The sequence below is a fragment of the Zosterops lateralis genome, assembly GCF_965231275.1.
Source record: "Zosterops lateralis genome assembly, chromosome: 2".
Taxonomy (NCBI): domain Eukaryota; kingdom Metazoa; phylum Chordata; class Aves; order Passeriformes; family Zosteropidae; genus Zosterops; species Zosterops lateralis.
The window spans coordinates 43,660,267-43,676,719 of record NC_139763.1 but is presented as its reverse complement, the minus strand read 5'-3'; the positions used below and the strand labels follow the sequence as shown (position 1 = coordinate 43,676,719).

The window sequence follows — 16,453 nt, the reverse complement described above, 5'->3', positions numbered from 1 at the left end:
ATTCTAATGCAAATATTAATTTGGGATATATGTAAGTTATCCTAATGTAACTGTTTTATGTAGTTACTCTAATTTATTATTTTTTTAACCTTAAAAATAATGATTGGTTGATTGATTGATTGATTGATTTATTGCAGAAACCTTTGAAATGCTTATCAGACTGGCTGAGAATTACACAAGCACACTTTTCTGCAATGCATATAGAACCATGGCTGCTGAGGCTACTGTGCATGTGCAGGAGTTTTTCACAGATGTTGGACTCTTCTTATTTGGCACAGACGTCAGCACAGAGGAATTTGTGAATAGATTTTTTGACACCCTGTTTCCAGTAGTCTACAACCATGTGATTAACCCTGGTCCGACTGACATTTCACTGGAATACGCGGAGTGCCTCCGAGTGGCGAGAAGAGACATCAGGCCCTTTGGCAACATTCCCAAAAAGGCCATAGGACAAATGGGAAGATCACTCTTACCCAGCCGGACTTTCCTGCAAGCTCTGAATTTGGGGATTGAAGTGATCAATACAACAGATCACCTGCGCTTCTCCAAAGCCTGCAGCAGAGCTTTGCTGAGAATGCAGTACTGCCCACACTGCCAGGGGCTGACGCTGAGCAAGCCCTGCTTGGGCTACTGCCTCAACACCATCCGAGGCTGCCTGGCTGACGTAGCAGAAGTTGATCTCCACTGGAGGGGGTATATCCAGTCCCTGGAGGAGCTCTCAGGAGCCCTGAACGGAGCATACAGCATTGAGCATGTGCTGCTGAACTTCCATTCCCTTGTTCGTGATGCCCTGGTACAGGCTCGGATCAACGGGCCAGAACTATTGGAGCAGGTAAGACACTGGTTTTAGCCACGCTTGGGGCAAACATAACAGTAGGAGAAGTATCACTGATAGCTGTTATTTGTTTGGCCATTTTATGGTGAGGAGCACGTTTGTATCTGAGTTCAGTTTTATTTGACTAAGCAATTTCTGGGAGCACAAAAAATACTTTTCGTGAACATAAGAAAATTGTTTGATTGTTACCTTATGTGCACATTATGATAAATGTAAACGATCCTTATTTTAGATACCAGTGGCTGGCCTTAAAGAACCTGTGACTTTGCATATATTATTTGCACAATTTTGTATGTTTCAGAGGAAGCAACACAGTACATTTGTAACATGAAATAAGTCCTTCCATACACTTAAAAGAAAGAAAAAGTTGTGTGAGAACTCTGTTAGCTGTGAATGTGTGAAGTGAAGAATTTTAAGATACTGCTATGGAAAGTGGACACTATTTTACTATACTTTAGGGAAAAAAGCGAATATATATGTTAATTTAAGTACCAAAATCAGATCTTTTCCTGTATTATATTTAATCCAGAATTTTTCTCTGTATTCTTACATGCAGACTTCACTGACGGTGGCGTTATCTGTATTAAATGCTGGATCAGATAGTTTGGTGTGGGGAGATGCCTTTAGTTTTATGGTGTGCCCTAAAAAGGGTGTCTGGGTGTCTCTGTGCTCTGGCACCAGCTGAGGTGCAGGAGCACTTCTAGGGCTGCCTCAATACATGATGAGCTGAAGTTAAAGCAGTGTCTTCTGCTAAGCAGCTGACATTACCTCTGACAACAAACTTGGCCTAATATAATAAATAAAGCTTTCTTCATTTCTTACTAAGACCCTGAGTCTGATAAAATGGTTTCTTCCCCGCTGTAATCAGTAAATAATAACGGGGCTAATTTCTACTGATTTCCCACTTTTTCTGCTTTATACCAGCCAGCTTCATGAGCCATAATATCCTGCTGCTCAACTTCCTTGAGAAAAGCTGCCATTTTTTTGGAAAAGGTTTTTTCACTTACAGTTTGACTCAAAAGTGGCTTACTGATGTCTCTCTAATTCCTAAGTTATTTCAGATTTACCTTTTAGGGAAATACCCTGTTGCTCCATTGATTTCTTTGGGGTCTTCTTTGCCTACTATTTTCAGGAACAAGCTAGAACAAGCAAAAAACGGTTTAAGGGAAGGACTTGTGTTTCCTACTTCATCCTGAGTCATTTAATTTAAAAAGTTTTAGACTTGAATTTTCAACAGTGAATTGTCATTGGCTCAGACTTAAAAATCTCTCAGCACACTCATGTTTTCAAAATGAACATTTTTACAGTCCAAAATAGCATATTTCACTGAATTTTAGTAAAAAATTAAATGAGTGAAGAGCCCTCCACCTAGTGTTTTTGCTTAATGAAAACTGTATATTGATCCAAAGTAAAATGCTTTATTTTGATATTCCTAAAAACTCCAAGCCTTCTTTCTCCCCATCCTTCATTCAGTGTAAAGAATACTAAAATTTCTTATGTAATATTTGTTGCCAAGGTGTTTGTTCGAAGATTGTATGTTTAGTAATGTTACATTAAAATCATCTGATATAGAAGCATTTCCCAGCTTCAGAACCCACATATTTCATTTTTGACTCCAACTGCACCAGACTTAGACATTTTTTTCACCTAATTTCTCTGTTATAATTAACCAGTCCTTTCTCTCTTTGATCACTAACTTGGTCAAATAAGACTATAATGCAATGATCCCTTGAAACATGGTGATCTAGTCAGTATAGTTCATATTTTCCCATTTGTTAGTATCAAGACTTAATTCTGACATGTAATAAATACAGTCCTTCAGCTTTAAGAGGCAGAGGACAGGGATTTCATTGAAAATGGCTCATTAATATTTATTTTATCTTCAGAATGACTCATGAACTGTTTCAGGTTTTGATAAGCAATTAATGCATCAGTGACTCTAACAGACAGGGAAAAGATGATTATGGGCAAGCAAATAATGGTTTGCTTAGGCATGCAGCAGTCTGCAGTTTTAAAAGAGAATTTCATTACATTTTGTGAGTTTTAAAGAAGTGAACAGAGAAAAATGGCTAAATGTTTGGAAGTATCATATATAATTATGTAAATGTTAATGTGAGAATCTACAGAGTATCCTGCTTAATGATACATGTAGTTGTGCAGTCTTTTTATTCATTCATGGCTATGTTTGTGTAAATAACCATATGTAAAGAATTTTTTCTAACACTTTACAGGATTATTTAAATCTGATGTATATTCATGCTCTAAGCTCTATGTGGTGTGGAAGGAGCACTATTGCCTATATAGCATGGCCTCCTTTTACAAAACTCTTTTTTTCTAGTAATTTACAGCTTGTTCCCTTTTCCGCTTGGGTCAGCAGAGCAGTGCCACTCTGTGTCCATCTGGAATTTGTCTTTCCCTTTCTTCTTACTGTTTCAAAATCACCTTTAATTCCTGCCTCCCACAGCTCTGCTGACTGACAAATAAGTGCAGCCTGTTCATCATCTCGATACCTGTGCATTATTTGATGCTATTCTGTAGAATCTAGTGGAGATGTGTGGGTTGTGCAACTATTCACGGATCTGTGTATTTTCACGCCTACATATTGTCATATAATTAATGCCACTTCTGTTCCTGAAGTCTGTATGTGTCCATATATTGCTCACTACATAGTCTACTCTATGCTTTTTAGCTGGAACAGAAATTTTTTAGCAAACAGCTGTGTGAATGCTGGTGCAGTTATAGTGTAATAGAGGTTTAAGAGAGCTGCACCATACAAAAAGAGAACAGTGTGCTTTATCTGTATAATCTGAAGAAGAAGGTACATAGTCTTTACACACTGGATAACAGCTAAAATTGCCCATTGTTACAGAGCACCTTGTAGCCTCATCCTGTGCTTCTTTTGTGCTTGGCCCAAGTTGCCACAGGCTGGTCTCTGAGCTTGGGTATAGCCAACAGAATCCCCATAGGGGGCACTGTATAGCCTGATGAATGCACAAGAAGTTTATGACACATTTCAGCTTTACATATGTGTAAAAAACCCAAACCAGACCAAAACACCACAACAAACCAAAAACCAAGCAAACAGCCCATGGAAATTTGTTTACAAGTTACAATAAATTGCTTCATGTCACCCCCACTCTGTTACCAAAACTACTGTTGTTGTTAAGACAGAGGGACAAAGAGAGATTTTAGCAAGATTTACAAAGTTTTGGTGTGGATGGAGCCTGCTATCCCCAGCAGAAGAGCATTTTTCCACTCCCTTTATGTATGGATGTCTTGGTTTGGGAAGACAGGCGTCTGCCAAGGGAAAGCTGGAGCTTCCCTTGGAATGCAGAATGTAAACCCCCTCCCTCCAAACAATTACAAATTTGCAATTAGGGGCTTTCAGGCAAAGATATGGGAATAGGAATAACAGTTCTTTACTGGGAATATTAAAAATACAAATGTAGTAATGCCAAAAAACCCCAAGCAAACAAAACCAAGAAAATTGCTAGAAACACTGACAGAGTCAGAATAGAACCTGACACCCTGTTGGTCAGGGTGTTGGAAGCAGTCCAAATAAGTCCTCCTGGAGTGACAGATGTGGTTCTGTTGGAGCTGATCCTATAGAAGGATCCAGTGGTGGTGAGATGGGTCCCGTCTTCCTCTGGCAGTCCAGTGGAAAACAGGCTGCTCTGGTATTCTGACTTTCAGGTTTCATCCAAGTAGGAATGCTTGGGTCCTCCTGCTGGGTGGAGCATTTCACAATGGGATGCTGTAATTTTATCAGTCATGTGGTGAGCCTTTGTTGCCCATTAACAGCAGATATCCCCCTGGGGGGAGGATGGGTTGTGGAAGAGATAAAGAACGCTGCCCCACCTGGTTTTAACAGCTGGCCCATTAGCAGAAGGCACCTGCCCCCTCCCCCTCAGAGTTATGAGGAACGGCTTATACAAGAGATAAAGAAAACATCTTCCTAACTGGTTTCAACAGATGGCAAATACACTACACGTTTTTGGTTACATATTGCAACCCAAGACAATGGATTAATGTCACAGCCCCAGGCCATGGAAGAGCAGCCTTCTGTGTCACTCACTTACGGTGTGGTTCAACAGCAGTTTAAGCCTGTCTCACCCTGAATCGCCCAAGTCCTGCTCTGGCACTGTCCTCAGCTCTCTGTTCCCACCCCTCTGCCTCTGTGCATGCTGTCCTGGCAGCTGAAAGTCAAGCTGATTGAGGGAGTGTCTGTGCTCTTAGCCAGAGTTTGGTTTTGCTGCTTGAAGGCTGGTGCTGCCCTATGTTGGGCAACCCACAAGTGAGAGGTTCACTGGAGTGCAGCAAGACGACCTGAGAGAAGGGGAAGTGGGTCTGAGGTCAGGCAAAAGATGAAGGAAAAGGGGAAAGGAGAGAAGAGAAGAGAAGAGAAGAGAAGAGAAGAGAAGAGAAGAGAAAGCTAAAATTCACAGGGCTTTGTACTTAAATCTTCCCTGCCAACTTTGCATATGAGTTTTGTTCTTGATTCCCGAAAGATCAGTGGTGTCTGAGTTTAATATTGAATATAAGAGATGAAAAAGAATATTGATTAGTTGTTCATTGGCTATTCTGAGCACTGATGATTTTGGGATCTGAAGGAAAATGAAGTATGTGATCATGATACTAAAACATACATATGCATATAAAATGTGAGAATCAGAAACACAGCGTCAAAAAAAATCACACAAATTCTGTCATTTCCTTATTTTGAAAGTGAGGAATCTGTGATACAGGTTTGGTAAAATTCTTGTATGTACTTTTATATGTAATATAAGCCTACAAAAATTTAGAATGGCTTTTCAAAAGCACTTTGTCTTCACTGTGTTCTGAAAGTTTTTCCAAACAGTTGGAGACAACAAAAATATGAAAACTGTGGAAGCTTTCAAGTCCTTTCATCTCAGTCTTATTTTGAAAGCATATCTCAGTTATGTGCCTCCTAAAAAATAGGCATAATTATATTCTATTAGGAGAGACTTTTGTCTTGTTGGTTTTTTTTTTTTCTTTTTTTTTTTTTTTTCTTTTTAATCAGCTGTCTAATACTGAGAAAAAAAGCAAGATCTTTCTTGTGGCATAGAATACTAGCAGAAAGAAGAATTTAATGGACTTTATTTAGAGCTTTATTTTTCTTCCTGGTTATTTTTGCTGGAATTGATTAGCTATAAACACCTAGAATTGCTATAATAAAGTGATGTCTTCAAAGAGATTAAGAAGGATGATACAGGAGAATATGCAGGTCAGTCAGCCTTACTTCGATCCCTGGAAAGGTGATGGAGTAACTAATCCTGGAAACTATATTCCAAACAAATGGAGAAAAAGTTGATTGGGAGTAATGGTTAACCTACTTGACAACCTTAATAGGACAGCCAGATTGGTAGGATATGGGTAGAGCAATGAATGATGTCTACCTCATGTTTACCAAAGCCTTTGAGACTTTCTCCTACAACATCTTTAAATATAAACTGTCAAAATGCACAGTGAGGAAGACTGAAAAATGGATGGGTGCCTGGGCCCAAAGGATTGTCAGCAGCAGCACAAAGTACAACTGGAGGCAAGTCACTAGTGCACTGACTCCCAGGGGCTGATGCTGGGGCAGATACTCTCTAATGTTTCATTAGTCGACGGGGTGATGGAACAGTTTACCCTCAGCAAGTTTGCTGACAGTACAAAACTGGGGGGAGCAGCTGATACACCAAATGGTTGTGCCATTCAGAGGAACCTTGGCAGGCTAAAGAATTGACCTGAGGAGATACTGATGAAGTTCAACAAAGGAGAGTGAAAAATCTTGTACCTGGGGAGGAATAACCCTGTGCATCAACAGCTGCCGGAAGCTGCGTGCCTGGGAAGTAGCTTTGGAAGAAATGCCGTGAGGGTCCTGGAGGACACCAAGCTGAACATGAGAAATGTAAAGTAGTAAAGTAGGCCAACAGGAAAGAAGGCCAAAAGCCTCCTGGGCTTCATTAGGAAGAGTGCTGCCAGCAGTTTGAGGGAGGTGATAACATCCCTTCTCAGCACTGCTGAGACCACATCTGAAGTGCTCTGTCCAGTTCTGGGCTGCCCAGCATGAGAAAGTTATGGAGTGACTGAAGCGAGTCCAGCCACAAAGATGAATATGAGACTGGAGCATCTTCCATGTATGGGGAGGCTGAGAGAGATGGAGCTGTTGAGCCTGGAGAAGAAAGAGGCTCAGGGGGAATCTTACCAATGTGTATAAATACATGGTATGAGACACTGAAGAGGAAAAAGCCAAGCTATTTTCATCCTTACTCACTGACTGAATAAGAGGCAATGAGCAGAAATCAAACCCTGTGAAATTGCATAGAATGTGTTGTCCAGAGAGGTTCTAGAGTTTCCATCTTTGGAAATATTCAAAACCCAACTAAATATGAACCTGGACAATCAGCTTTATCTGACCCTGATTAAATAGGGATGTTAGACAATATGACCTCACCAAACCCCTCCTAAATAAATCTGATTCTGTGAAATGGTTTAGAAGGTACATGCATCAGGGGAATATTCTTACTGAGGAGCCAACCATCTTTTTACCCAGTAGCTGTGGTGAGATAGGACCCGCACAGAGGGATCATGGGCAGGGCAGGAACATAACATGTTCATAGTGCAGGATGTGGGCATTGGCTTCATCTCATGGCTGGTGAACATTTAGCAACATGGCAAGCATATTGCTAAAACTTGTGAATCTTCACAAGTCTGTATGTCCTGTCTATTTATTTCACAGATCTTTGGTCAAAGCAGAAGAATGAATTGCTCTTCATACAATATCTAAGCATGGATAAAATTCCCCACAACAGGATGATAAAATTTGAGACTAATGGAGTGATAGCCTCGAGGTTCTCAAAGGAAGTGGTAGCCAAGCTGCCACTCAATAGTAGTACTTTTGTTCTCAAGAGAAGTGGAGATATTGGTGATAAGATTTGGAGGGAAAATGAGCTTTGGTTTAGAGATTGAACAGATAAAACTTAAATTTGACTTTATGGGAAAATTAATTATATTGTTCCTGTCACCAAACTATCCATCTGGACTTAGCCTTGTACTCCTTTAACTTTCAGCGAGTGTGTGTTCCCATTACCAATTTGTAAAAGACAACCCCCAAGTGAGCTACTTGCCATAAAGTTCTTTCAAGCTTTAAAAAAGACAAAAAAACCCCAAACCCCTATAATTTTCAGCAAAGCAGATTTTGGAATAAAATTGTAGAATTCTGCTTGAAGCTTTTGACATATGACTGCACCATCAAAACTTTGCTGAATTTAAATTACTTGATACATTGATGAATTTTAATTACTTCATGAGATCAATAGAAACTGATTTGTGAAAACTGCTGAACAGTAATTGGGTTTAAAGTCTAATACAATTGAGTTCAAGAAGAAGATTCCTGCTTCACCTAACACAGAGTTGAAGACCATCACTTCCCCTTTCTCTCCATTCAGATATGCATACAGCCATAGCTGTGAAAAACTGTACTGCTTCTATGATACAGTTTGGCATATTTTTACACATCTGTCTTTTTTTAATGTAACATGCAGTCATGACCTCCATCAAATTCAGATTCTTCTGGTGTTGTATTTCACTTCCCCTTTGTTTCATCATGGAAAAGCTCCTTGCGTCTATCAAAAAGTTTTCTTCTGAAGCTAAGCTAGGTTTTGTTCATCAGAAAAGAGAGTAGAGAACTTTGGAAACAAACTTAAAGTCACAAAATAAAATGTTAATGGCTTGTTTCTAACTAATGAAAAGTTGTTTTCAGTAAATACTGGGCTTTATTCCTACCTGAACATACTCAGCAGTTGGACAGCTCTTCCCATCTTTTTTTGTTGATCCATCCTTTCTATATGTTTCAGTAACTTGCATTTACTGAGGTCTGAAGTATTACCCTTATTTTTGGCATGTATATCAGACACTATATATTACTACAAGTCTCTATGCTGGTTTTTGTTTTTTTTTTTTGTGATTGGAGTCACTGTTTATCCAATAACAAGAAGATACCTGCTACAACATTTAGCATAAAAATGGTGGTAGTCACAACTCAGAGCATTTTGTGTGTTGGAATGGCAGCTGTATGCCTGATGTTGCTGGATTATCCTCAGAATTGGTGTCCTTCTACAGTGCAAGTGTTCTGCTTTTTTCTAATGTGTAGAAACAGGCTTGAAATCATGCACAGAATATTGGCAGAGGCAATAATATGTGCATAGTTATGCACACAATGTGGAAAAATGGGTATTAGGGTTATGATCTGCTCCTTCAATATATCCAGGCATTGTACTCAAATGCAAATTGGAAAGACAAAATACGTGCACATTGCTGGACATCCCCTTGATAATATCCTGTTGTCTTTTATATTAAGGCTTATGATACACTGGGAGATGTGTGGCAAACACTGGAAGCACTTGTTTCCATCGAGAAGTTTTTAAACATAATAGCAGAACATGAAACCGTGAAACCATGACTGTCTAAACAAAATCAGTTGTTATGTTCCTCAGCTTCTCAGAATTTAAATATGTGGTATATCAGCTTTTGGTACCACTTTCAAGATACATCCTTTTCTATTGCTCTTCTTTTTTTTTTTTTTTTTTTTTTTTTTTCTTTTTCTTTTTTTTTTTTTTTTTTTTTTTTTCTAATTTTCTTTTTATATATGGAAATGACAGAAGACATACTTTTCACCTTCGGTGAGTTCATATCTCATACTTTTCTGAAAAGTGCTTTTTTAAAATTTATTTGCTGAATTGCCTAGATCCTTCCCTGTGTCTCCCACAGTGGACTTACTTGTATGGGCTGCAGTTGTACTGGCAAAGTATTATGGACTGACAACAGTCCCTGGTCCTCGAGCCCCCTGCAATACCTGGGGGACTGAGGGGCAACGGAAGAGCTGGAAATGAAGGAATGAGATTTACCCTGAGACAAAGGAGGGAGGAGTTAGGAAGGAGATGTTTCTAGTCTAAGCTGTTTCCCACTGTCACAATCTCTTTTTAATTTGAAATACAATAATTAATCTTCCCCAAATGAAGGCTGTTTTGGCCATGACATTAATTGGTGAGGGATCTCCTTGTCTGAATCTTGATCCACAAGCTTTTTATTTCTCACCCCTTATTCTTTAGAGGAAGGGGAGTGAGAGAGCAGCTGGGTGGGCCTTTGGCTCTTAGCCCAGTCCAGCCCACTGCAGTTATCAACACACAGACATGGCTTTGGCAAGCAATGCTGAGAAGTGCAGGTCCACATGAGATATGTTCAATCTAGACTGCCAAGTTAATAATGTAGGAGTATATTGTGGCATGCATTATGCATCCGTATTTAATGTGTTTTGAATGAACCCGCTTCACAATTTGAAATCACTTGAAACTTACGTTAAATGTTCAATTTTGCTGCATTTCTTTTTTAAGATTGAGATCTGTTATGTCAGGAAGGCATAGATTCTTTAATGCACCTCCCCTTTTTTATCTTTTCTTTAAGTAACAGAACATTAGGCAAAATTTGTGCAAAACGCACAGATGTGAAATGACATTCCTCTTTCCATTGTCTGCATGGGGACTCAGAGGTCTGAAAAATATGGAGTAAGCAGTCTAGGCTGGCATCATGGTCTGGATTTAGGTGATATGATAGATATCTAACTCTGCTTTGGCACAATGGCAGATTTGTCTCAGTGTGCCACTGGGCGCTTGGACTGAAGGTGAGAAAGATTCTCTAAGAGACTGAAAATACCGCAATCTGATTCTTCGTATTTGCAAAAGGAGAAGGAAAGAGACTTTTCACTCTTTCCCCAAAGCTGAGTAGAAGGTATGAACAAGTGTTAAGAACACTAACAATCCTTTCTGTAAGCTGGGTATGTGTTTTTTCTCTGCTCTTCATTTTTCATTGTGAAACAGAGTAACTTCACAAAGAGAGAGATACTGAGCTGAGCTGACTTCTGGTATCTCAGTTGGCCTTTAAATCAGTACCAGTGCTTTGTAATGAAAGAGAAAAGCTTTTTTAAGGACAAATCCAGAGATTTTAAAGGAAATGAGCTTTCTGGACTGTTTTGGCCCCTGAAATGATACGAACATGAGTGAATTAGTGACCGTGTTGTATGTCACAGAAGATCTTCAAAGCAAACTGTTTTACCCAGGTTTCGAAGAAGAGCGTGAAGAGGGACTGAAACACTTAATACACAGATATAGGAAGCAGAAACATTGATCTTGTAAGCTGCAGTTTGGAATGGGGAAGAAACACGTAGGTTCTCTGAAATAGTAAATAAAATAGTGGGGTTTCCCCTTCTTTTTTTCTGACTTTTTTTATCCTTATAATCATGAAAAGGTGACCCTCCGATTACAGAAAGAGTCATTGACAGTGTCTAATGCTAAATGAAATAATGCATTATGATTGTTATTTTAAGTGGACATGACTTTATTAACTGACATACTTTTGTTACAGAATTTTGCTAACAAAACTGCTCTGCTCTTCACAATTCTGGAACATAAATTGCAGCCTGTAATTAAGTGTAAATGTGTTGTATAGATATGCTGATGCAGCCAGCTTGGTTTGTTTTCACTAATTCTTTATGTATTATAAATTGAAATGCATTTTATGATTTAAGTGAGTAATGTGCCTGATAAAGTATAGAGCCCCAGTTCTGCTTCCATTGACAATCACACATCTACTGAATTTCTTTTGGTTTCCACAGGTGACCCTGGATAGTCTTAGACCTAGATTTAAAGAACAATTCTGCCTGTGTTCTACAAGACAGCAGAATGTTAGTCCTCTTGTCAGAGCTGTACAGAAATAAGGAGTAATAAAGTATATTTGAACCACTAGAAAGCACAAATAAATCAGTCAAACTACACACAAGCAGCTGATCTTTGAAAAGAGCTGTTGCTGGTTTTGTATAATTTCTTTTTGGAGGAGAACCACAGAGTGCTTTCACTGAACATAAATGAAACACCTTGGCATCCACTGAAGCAGATTTGGATCGGGGGAGCTGGCAGCCTTGCGTAAGAAGCAGTTTTTGTTGAACTGCCTTTGAAGAGTTTGAACTGGCAGTGCTGTGCTCTGGCTGCAGGGTAACTTGGCTGAGAACATTCGGATTTCCCCTGACATTAAGTCATTTAAAGTAAAAAAAAAAAAAAAAAATCATTTCCTTCCCTTCCAGCTCCATTCAGGAGGAGAAACTATTTTTAGTGCCAGACTTGCTGAGTGTTAGTCCCTCATGAATGGAGTAGCAGAATTAAAACCATTTAGAATTTTAGTAATTAAAGACCAGAAGACAAAAATTAAAAGTATATTAAGTAGCTCATATTTAATGGGCTCTTAGATTTCATTTTGCAATCCCCAACATGCAAAATTATGAAGGAAAGCAGAGAAAATTAAACACTGATAAGATATGAGAACAGTCTCCGGAACTTGGACAGGATTACTGATTTCGATAAATATAGTGGTAGGAGGAGGATATGGGTCTCAATCATGTGAAATCTGGGGACTGTGACTCCTAGAATCCAACAGCTTGAACAGCGATCTTTTACAAAACCATATGAAAAGATTCTGATTATAAAAAGCTGGTTTGAAAACTCTTTGCCTTTTTGTCTCTTTCCTTGGCCTTGACTGAAGATTTTGTAGACTCACAGAATGGTTTGCATTGCAAAGGACTTTAGATATAATCTACTTCTACCCCTCTGGCATGGACAGGGACTCTTTCCACCAGACCAGAGGTTCAAAGTCCCATCCAGCCTGGCCTTGAATACTTCCAGAGATGGGGCATTTCCCCTTGGTAGTGGTGCTGCATAGTGCCAAGCCAAGTGGAATTATTAGTTCAGTATCTCCAAGTTGTACTTCAATTTATATATCACAAAAAATTATGTTCCTTTTATTTCCAACACTTCAGTTTTTTTCCTGAGGAGGCTACCACTGCCTTGGTGGTGGGTGTGCATTCTGTACATCTGCAGTTTAATTTTTCCTCAATACCACCTGATTAGGTTTGAGCTTGAAACCACTTCCATCTCTATCTCTCTTGAAAAATTGTAACTGCATGTTTTCACATATCACCTGAAATTTCAATTTCAACTGTGAATAAAATTTCTTGGAAAGTATCATTAGCTGGCAAGTCTATTTAAGATTTGTCTTGCAGGGGATTCTAAATTGTTTAGTAGTTTGAGCAGGCATTATTCTAAGTGTAATCATTGCTCTCTGATTCTCTAGGCTTTTGTTCACAATGTTTTCCTCTTCACTTGTCATGGTCTTGTTCTGCAAATTCTGTAAAATGCTTAAGCGTAGGTATGAATCTTGTAATTTGCCACTGTAACTCCACAACTTGCTTATTTCTCTACGTCTGAGACATATTGTTAGAGTCAAGTAGTCACAGGTAAAGAGGACAAAATTTGCAAAGAAAGGAAAGGAAATAGTAAAGAATTTCTTCATGGTTTTCTTGGTTTGCAAACCCTGGTGGTACTCCACCAGTCTCTCCTCACATTAACAATTGCATATTCACATTTTCCTGTTCTGAAGGAAAAACAGATGTTTATTACCTCATGTTTGCTCTCCTTGTTTTCAAAACCTTGGATTTGGTCTCAAAAGGGAATACTTTAATCTTCCATGCCATGTGCACCCTCTTGTATATCAAAATGCATTTTCCTTTGAAACAGAAGTTTGAGATTAAATGAGCAACCGTTCCAAGCAAAAAAAAAAACCCAAAACCCAAAACCCAAAACCAATAGAAGGCTCTGAAGTGCTTGGGAATACTGAAATACTGATGCTCCCTCTTGTGGTTTAGCTGAAATAAAACAAACCAAAGAAACTGTAACAGTTTAATGCATTGTTTTCCTTGATCAAAATCTTCAGTATTTTTGATTAGTAATCAGGTGCTGAAAATGCTGGCAATTCATCAAGAACCTGTTTCTAGAGGAAAATATTCCTTGTGTTTTTCTAGAAAGGAAAATAAAATTTACCACAATTTTATTTGTAACAAATGTATTCCCAACCAGCCTGATATTCATTCTAGCTTTGTTTTAGGGTTATTAGATATCAGCTGTCTGTTTGCTCAGGAGTGTTTGAGAGGATTTAACTGTAAGGAATCTGGCAAGTTTGTGATCTGACAACTAGAACTGAAAGCCACCAGACTAATCACTAATGAAAACATGCACTAAATAAAATCAGATTATGGCATAGCTAGTCACTTAGACTGTGCTGTGCATCAAGGAATAGAGGAGAAGACACCTCTCTGGGTACAGACCCTCTGAGTAGAAACTCAGCTGCCTGGGTATCAGAATCAGGAGTCTGAAAACTGCCCTTTCCTTTATTTAAAGAGTTCCTTTAACTATTTCGTGGGGTTTTTTTTGGTAAGTTTAGCAAGCACTGTAATGTAAGGATCTAGGAAATCTCTAGGATTTCCTGTAAATGGAGTGTATGTCAGGTGTTAACTAGATTGATCCAGTTTCACAGACCTGCGAGGCATCAGTGTGGCCACAGTCCATGCAGGCATTTAAAACTTGAGTCTACTGAGACTTGGTAAATCTAGTTTGAAGTGTATCACAGGACAGCGCACTGTTTGCTTCAGTCATTTGATGTGAAATAATTTCAGTCGAAATGCTGAGGTCAGAAAGAATCATTTGTATAGTGGGAAAAAAGAGCAAAAGGCACAAACCAAAACCGAAACAAAGAATGTGACACATTTCTCATACTGAGTGCCTGAACTTGGAGGACAGTGTCCCACCATTTTTGATATAATGCTCCCATCATTGTGCAGTCCTGTTTAAATATGAAGGTTTATAATGCTCCATTTTTCCAAACTCTGAGTAATCATAAGTAGACATTTTAGGGAATCGCACTAAGCAAAATCAAACTGCCATAAAGTTCACGTGTGGCACTAATTGCAATTTAACTGTGTGGTTATTGCAAGAGCTTTTAATTAACTCAGTCATCATACTGTGGCATACAAATTGTGCATAATAGCAGCATGCTGACGATAATGACAATAGGTTTGTCTGAACTGTGAAAATCAGGAGTTTTATAATTTTCTGAGGTTTCTTTTTATGCCCTTAAATATTGTGGGGTATTAACATTTCAAAAAAAGAAAAAAGAAAAAGAGAAAAAAAAATCCTAGCAAGTTGAGGCTTGCATATTTTAAAATTTTCTGGAAGTCTTTCATTCTTTCTGAAATTCAGTGAGAGGTATCTCACTGAATTATTTTTCTGATGATTTTTCAGTTTCACTTTTCTATTTTTCCCTTTGAGGATTGTTTTGCACAGTCTTTTGTTTTTGAAGCCAAGAAAAATGCTCAGTTTGTGGAAACATTCAGCGGAAATCCCATTCCAGTGGAACTTGAAGATAGGAAGAATAAATTCTGATCAGATGCAGAATGGTAATTTATTAGTTCAGTAGGGTAGTGAGAGCATTGCTCTTCTCTCAAAGTTAAGATTCCAGTCTCTCAAGACTGGAAATAATAGCACTGAATGATTTCACAATTGGATGGTAAATTTTGCATTCCAAAGACTGAAAATTAAGAAACAATGTAGCTTAATGCATATACTTGTAATCCCTTAGAAAACACAAGAAATACAATCAGGTGGTCTTATGCTTACCACATGTACTTCCTGTAGATCTAAAGAATGTGTTAATAAATATAAAGCAGACATTATTATGGAAACTGTATTTATCTGGTTTTTAGACTGTCACCAGCCCTGTATTGGGAAATGAAACACCGGCATGTTTGGGTATATGGACATATAAATTATTTGTCTCACAGACAGAACAGACACCTGAAGGCAAGACAAAAGTACATGACATTTTCATATACACAAGTTCACTGCAGAAACCAGGTGATAATGAAGACTGGGCTAGGGGGGGGAGGCAAAAGTAAATTTGTCATGCACATAAAGTTAATATATAAGCGACAGATACTACCGAACAATTAAAACTCCAGGCTGGGTTCAGCTGGGTGAGCAACAGGAGCATTATGTACCAAACACAGAAAGAAGAGCCAACACCACACAAAGCCAGTGCTCCAGAGGTTTAAATATCACAGATATGAGGAAGGTAACAGAGATGCTGACATCACCACTATAAATGCTGAAGTAGCTCATCCTTCAGAAACTGTATCTGAATAAGTAAGTGACTGCTAAAGAGCTGATTTTCTGTTGCTGCTCTCATTAACAGAACTGAGTTCTCAGCAGTATGATTACTGTCATGTGTGTCTTTGTGAGAATGGCAGAGGTGTATGTGGTGCTGGGCAAATGCTTTTTATTAGATTTTTCAGAATTTTCCAACACTGGGGAAAAATTCAGTTCTTAAAAAGACATTTCAGATAATTTCTGGGTTTTAATGTTATTTTTATAAGTAAAGTTTTGTCAAGATTAATTTTTAAGAAAGGTTTTGTATTGAAAACTAAGGTTTGTATTTACATTACAGATTTTCTAGTATTGCAAATGGATTTCTTGTGACATAGACTCAGAGAGAACAGAGGAAGTCTGTTAGGCAGTCTTTTGTAACAACTGTTTATGTACAACACATATAAAACAAGTAACCTCCATTTCTCAAGGCACTATGATGGTAAAAGTTTTCCTTTCTTGTTCATTTTAATCAGAGCAAAATATAATGAGACTATTGTAAATTCAAGAAACATGGATAGCTGTGGATTCT

The 16,453-nt window shown here is 38.5% G+C and overlaps 1 protein-coding gene across 1 annotated transcript in view; it reads left to right on the top strand.

The window, feature by feature from the left end:
* The window catches only part of GPC5 (glypican 5), a gene marked incomplete at its 3' end in the record, with an annotated part of 589,849 nt that overhangs the window by 91,867 nt on the left and 481,529 nt on the right, over positions 1 to 16,453 (top strand). The window contains exon 3 of the mRNA XM_083855586.1: positions 138 to 832. Within this exon, the coding sequence (XP_083711712.1) occupies positions 138 to 832 (695 nt within the window). The remainder of the gene's footprint in view (positions 1 to 137; positions 833 to 16,453) is intronic.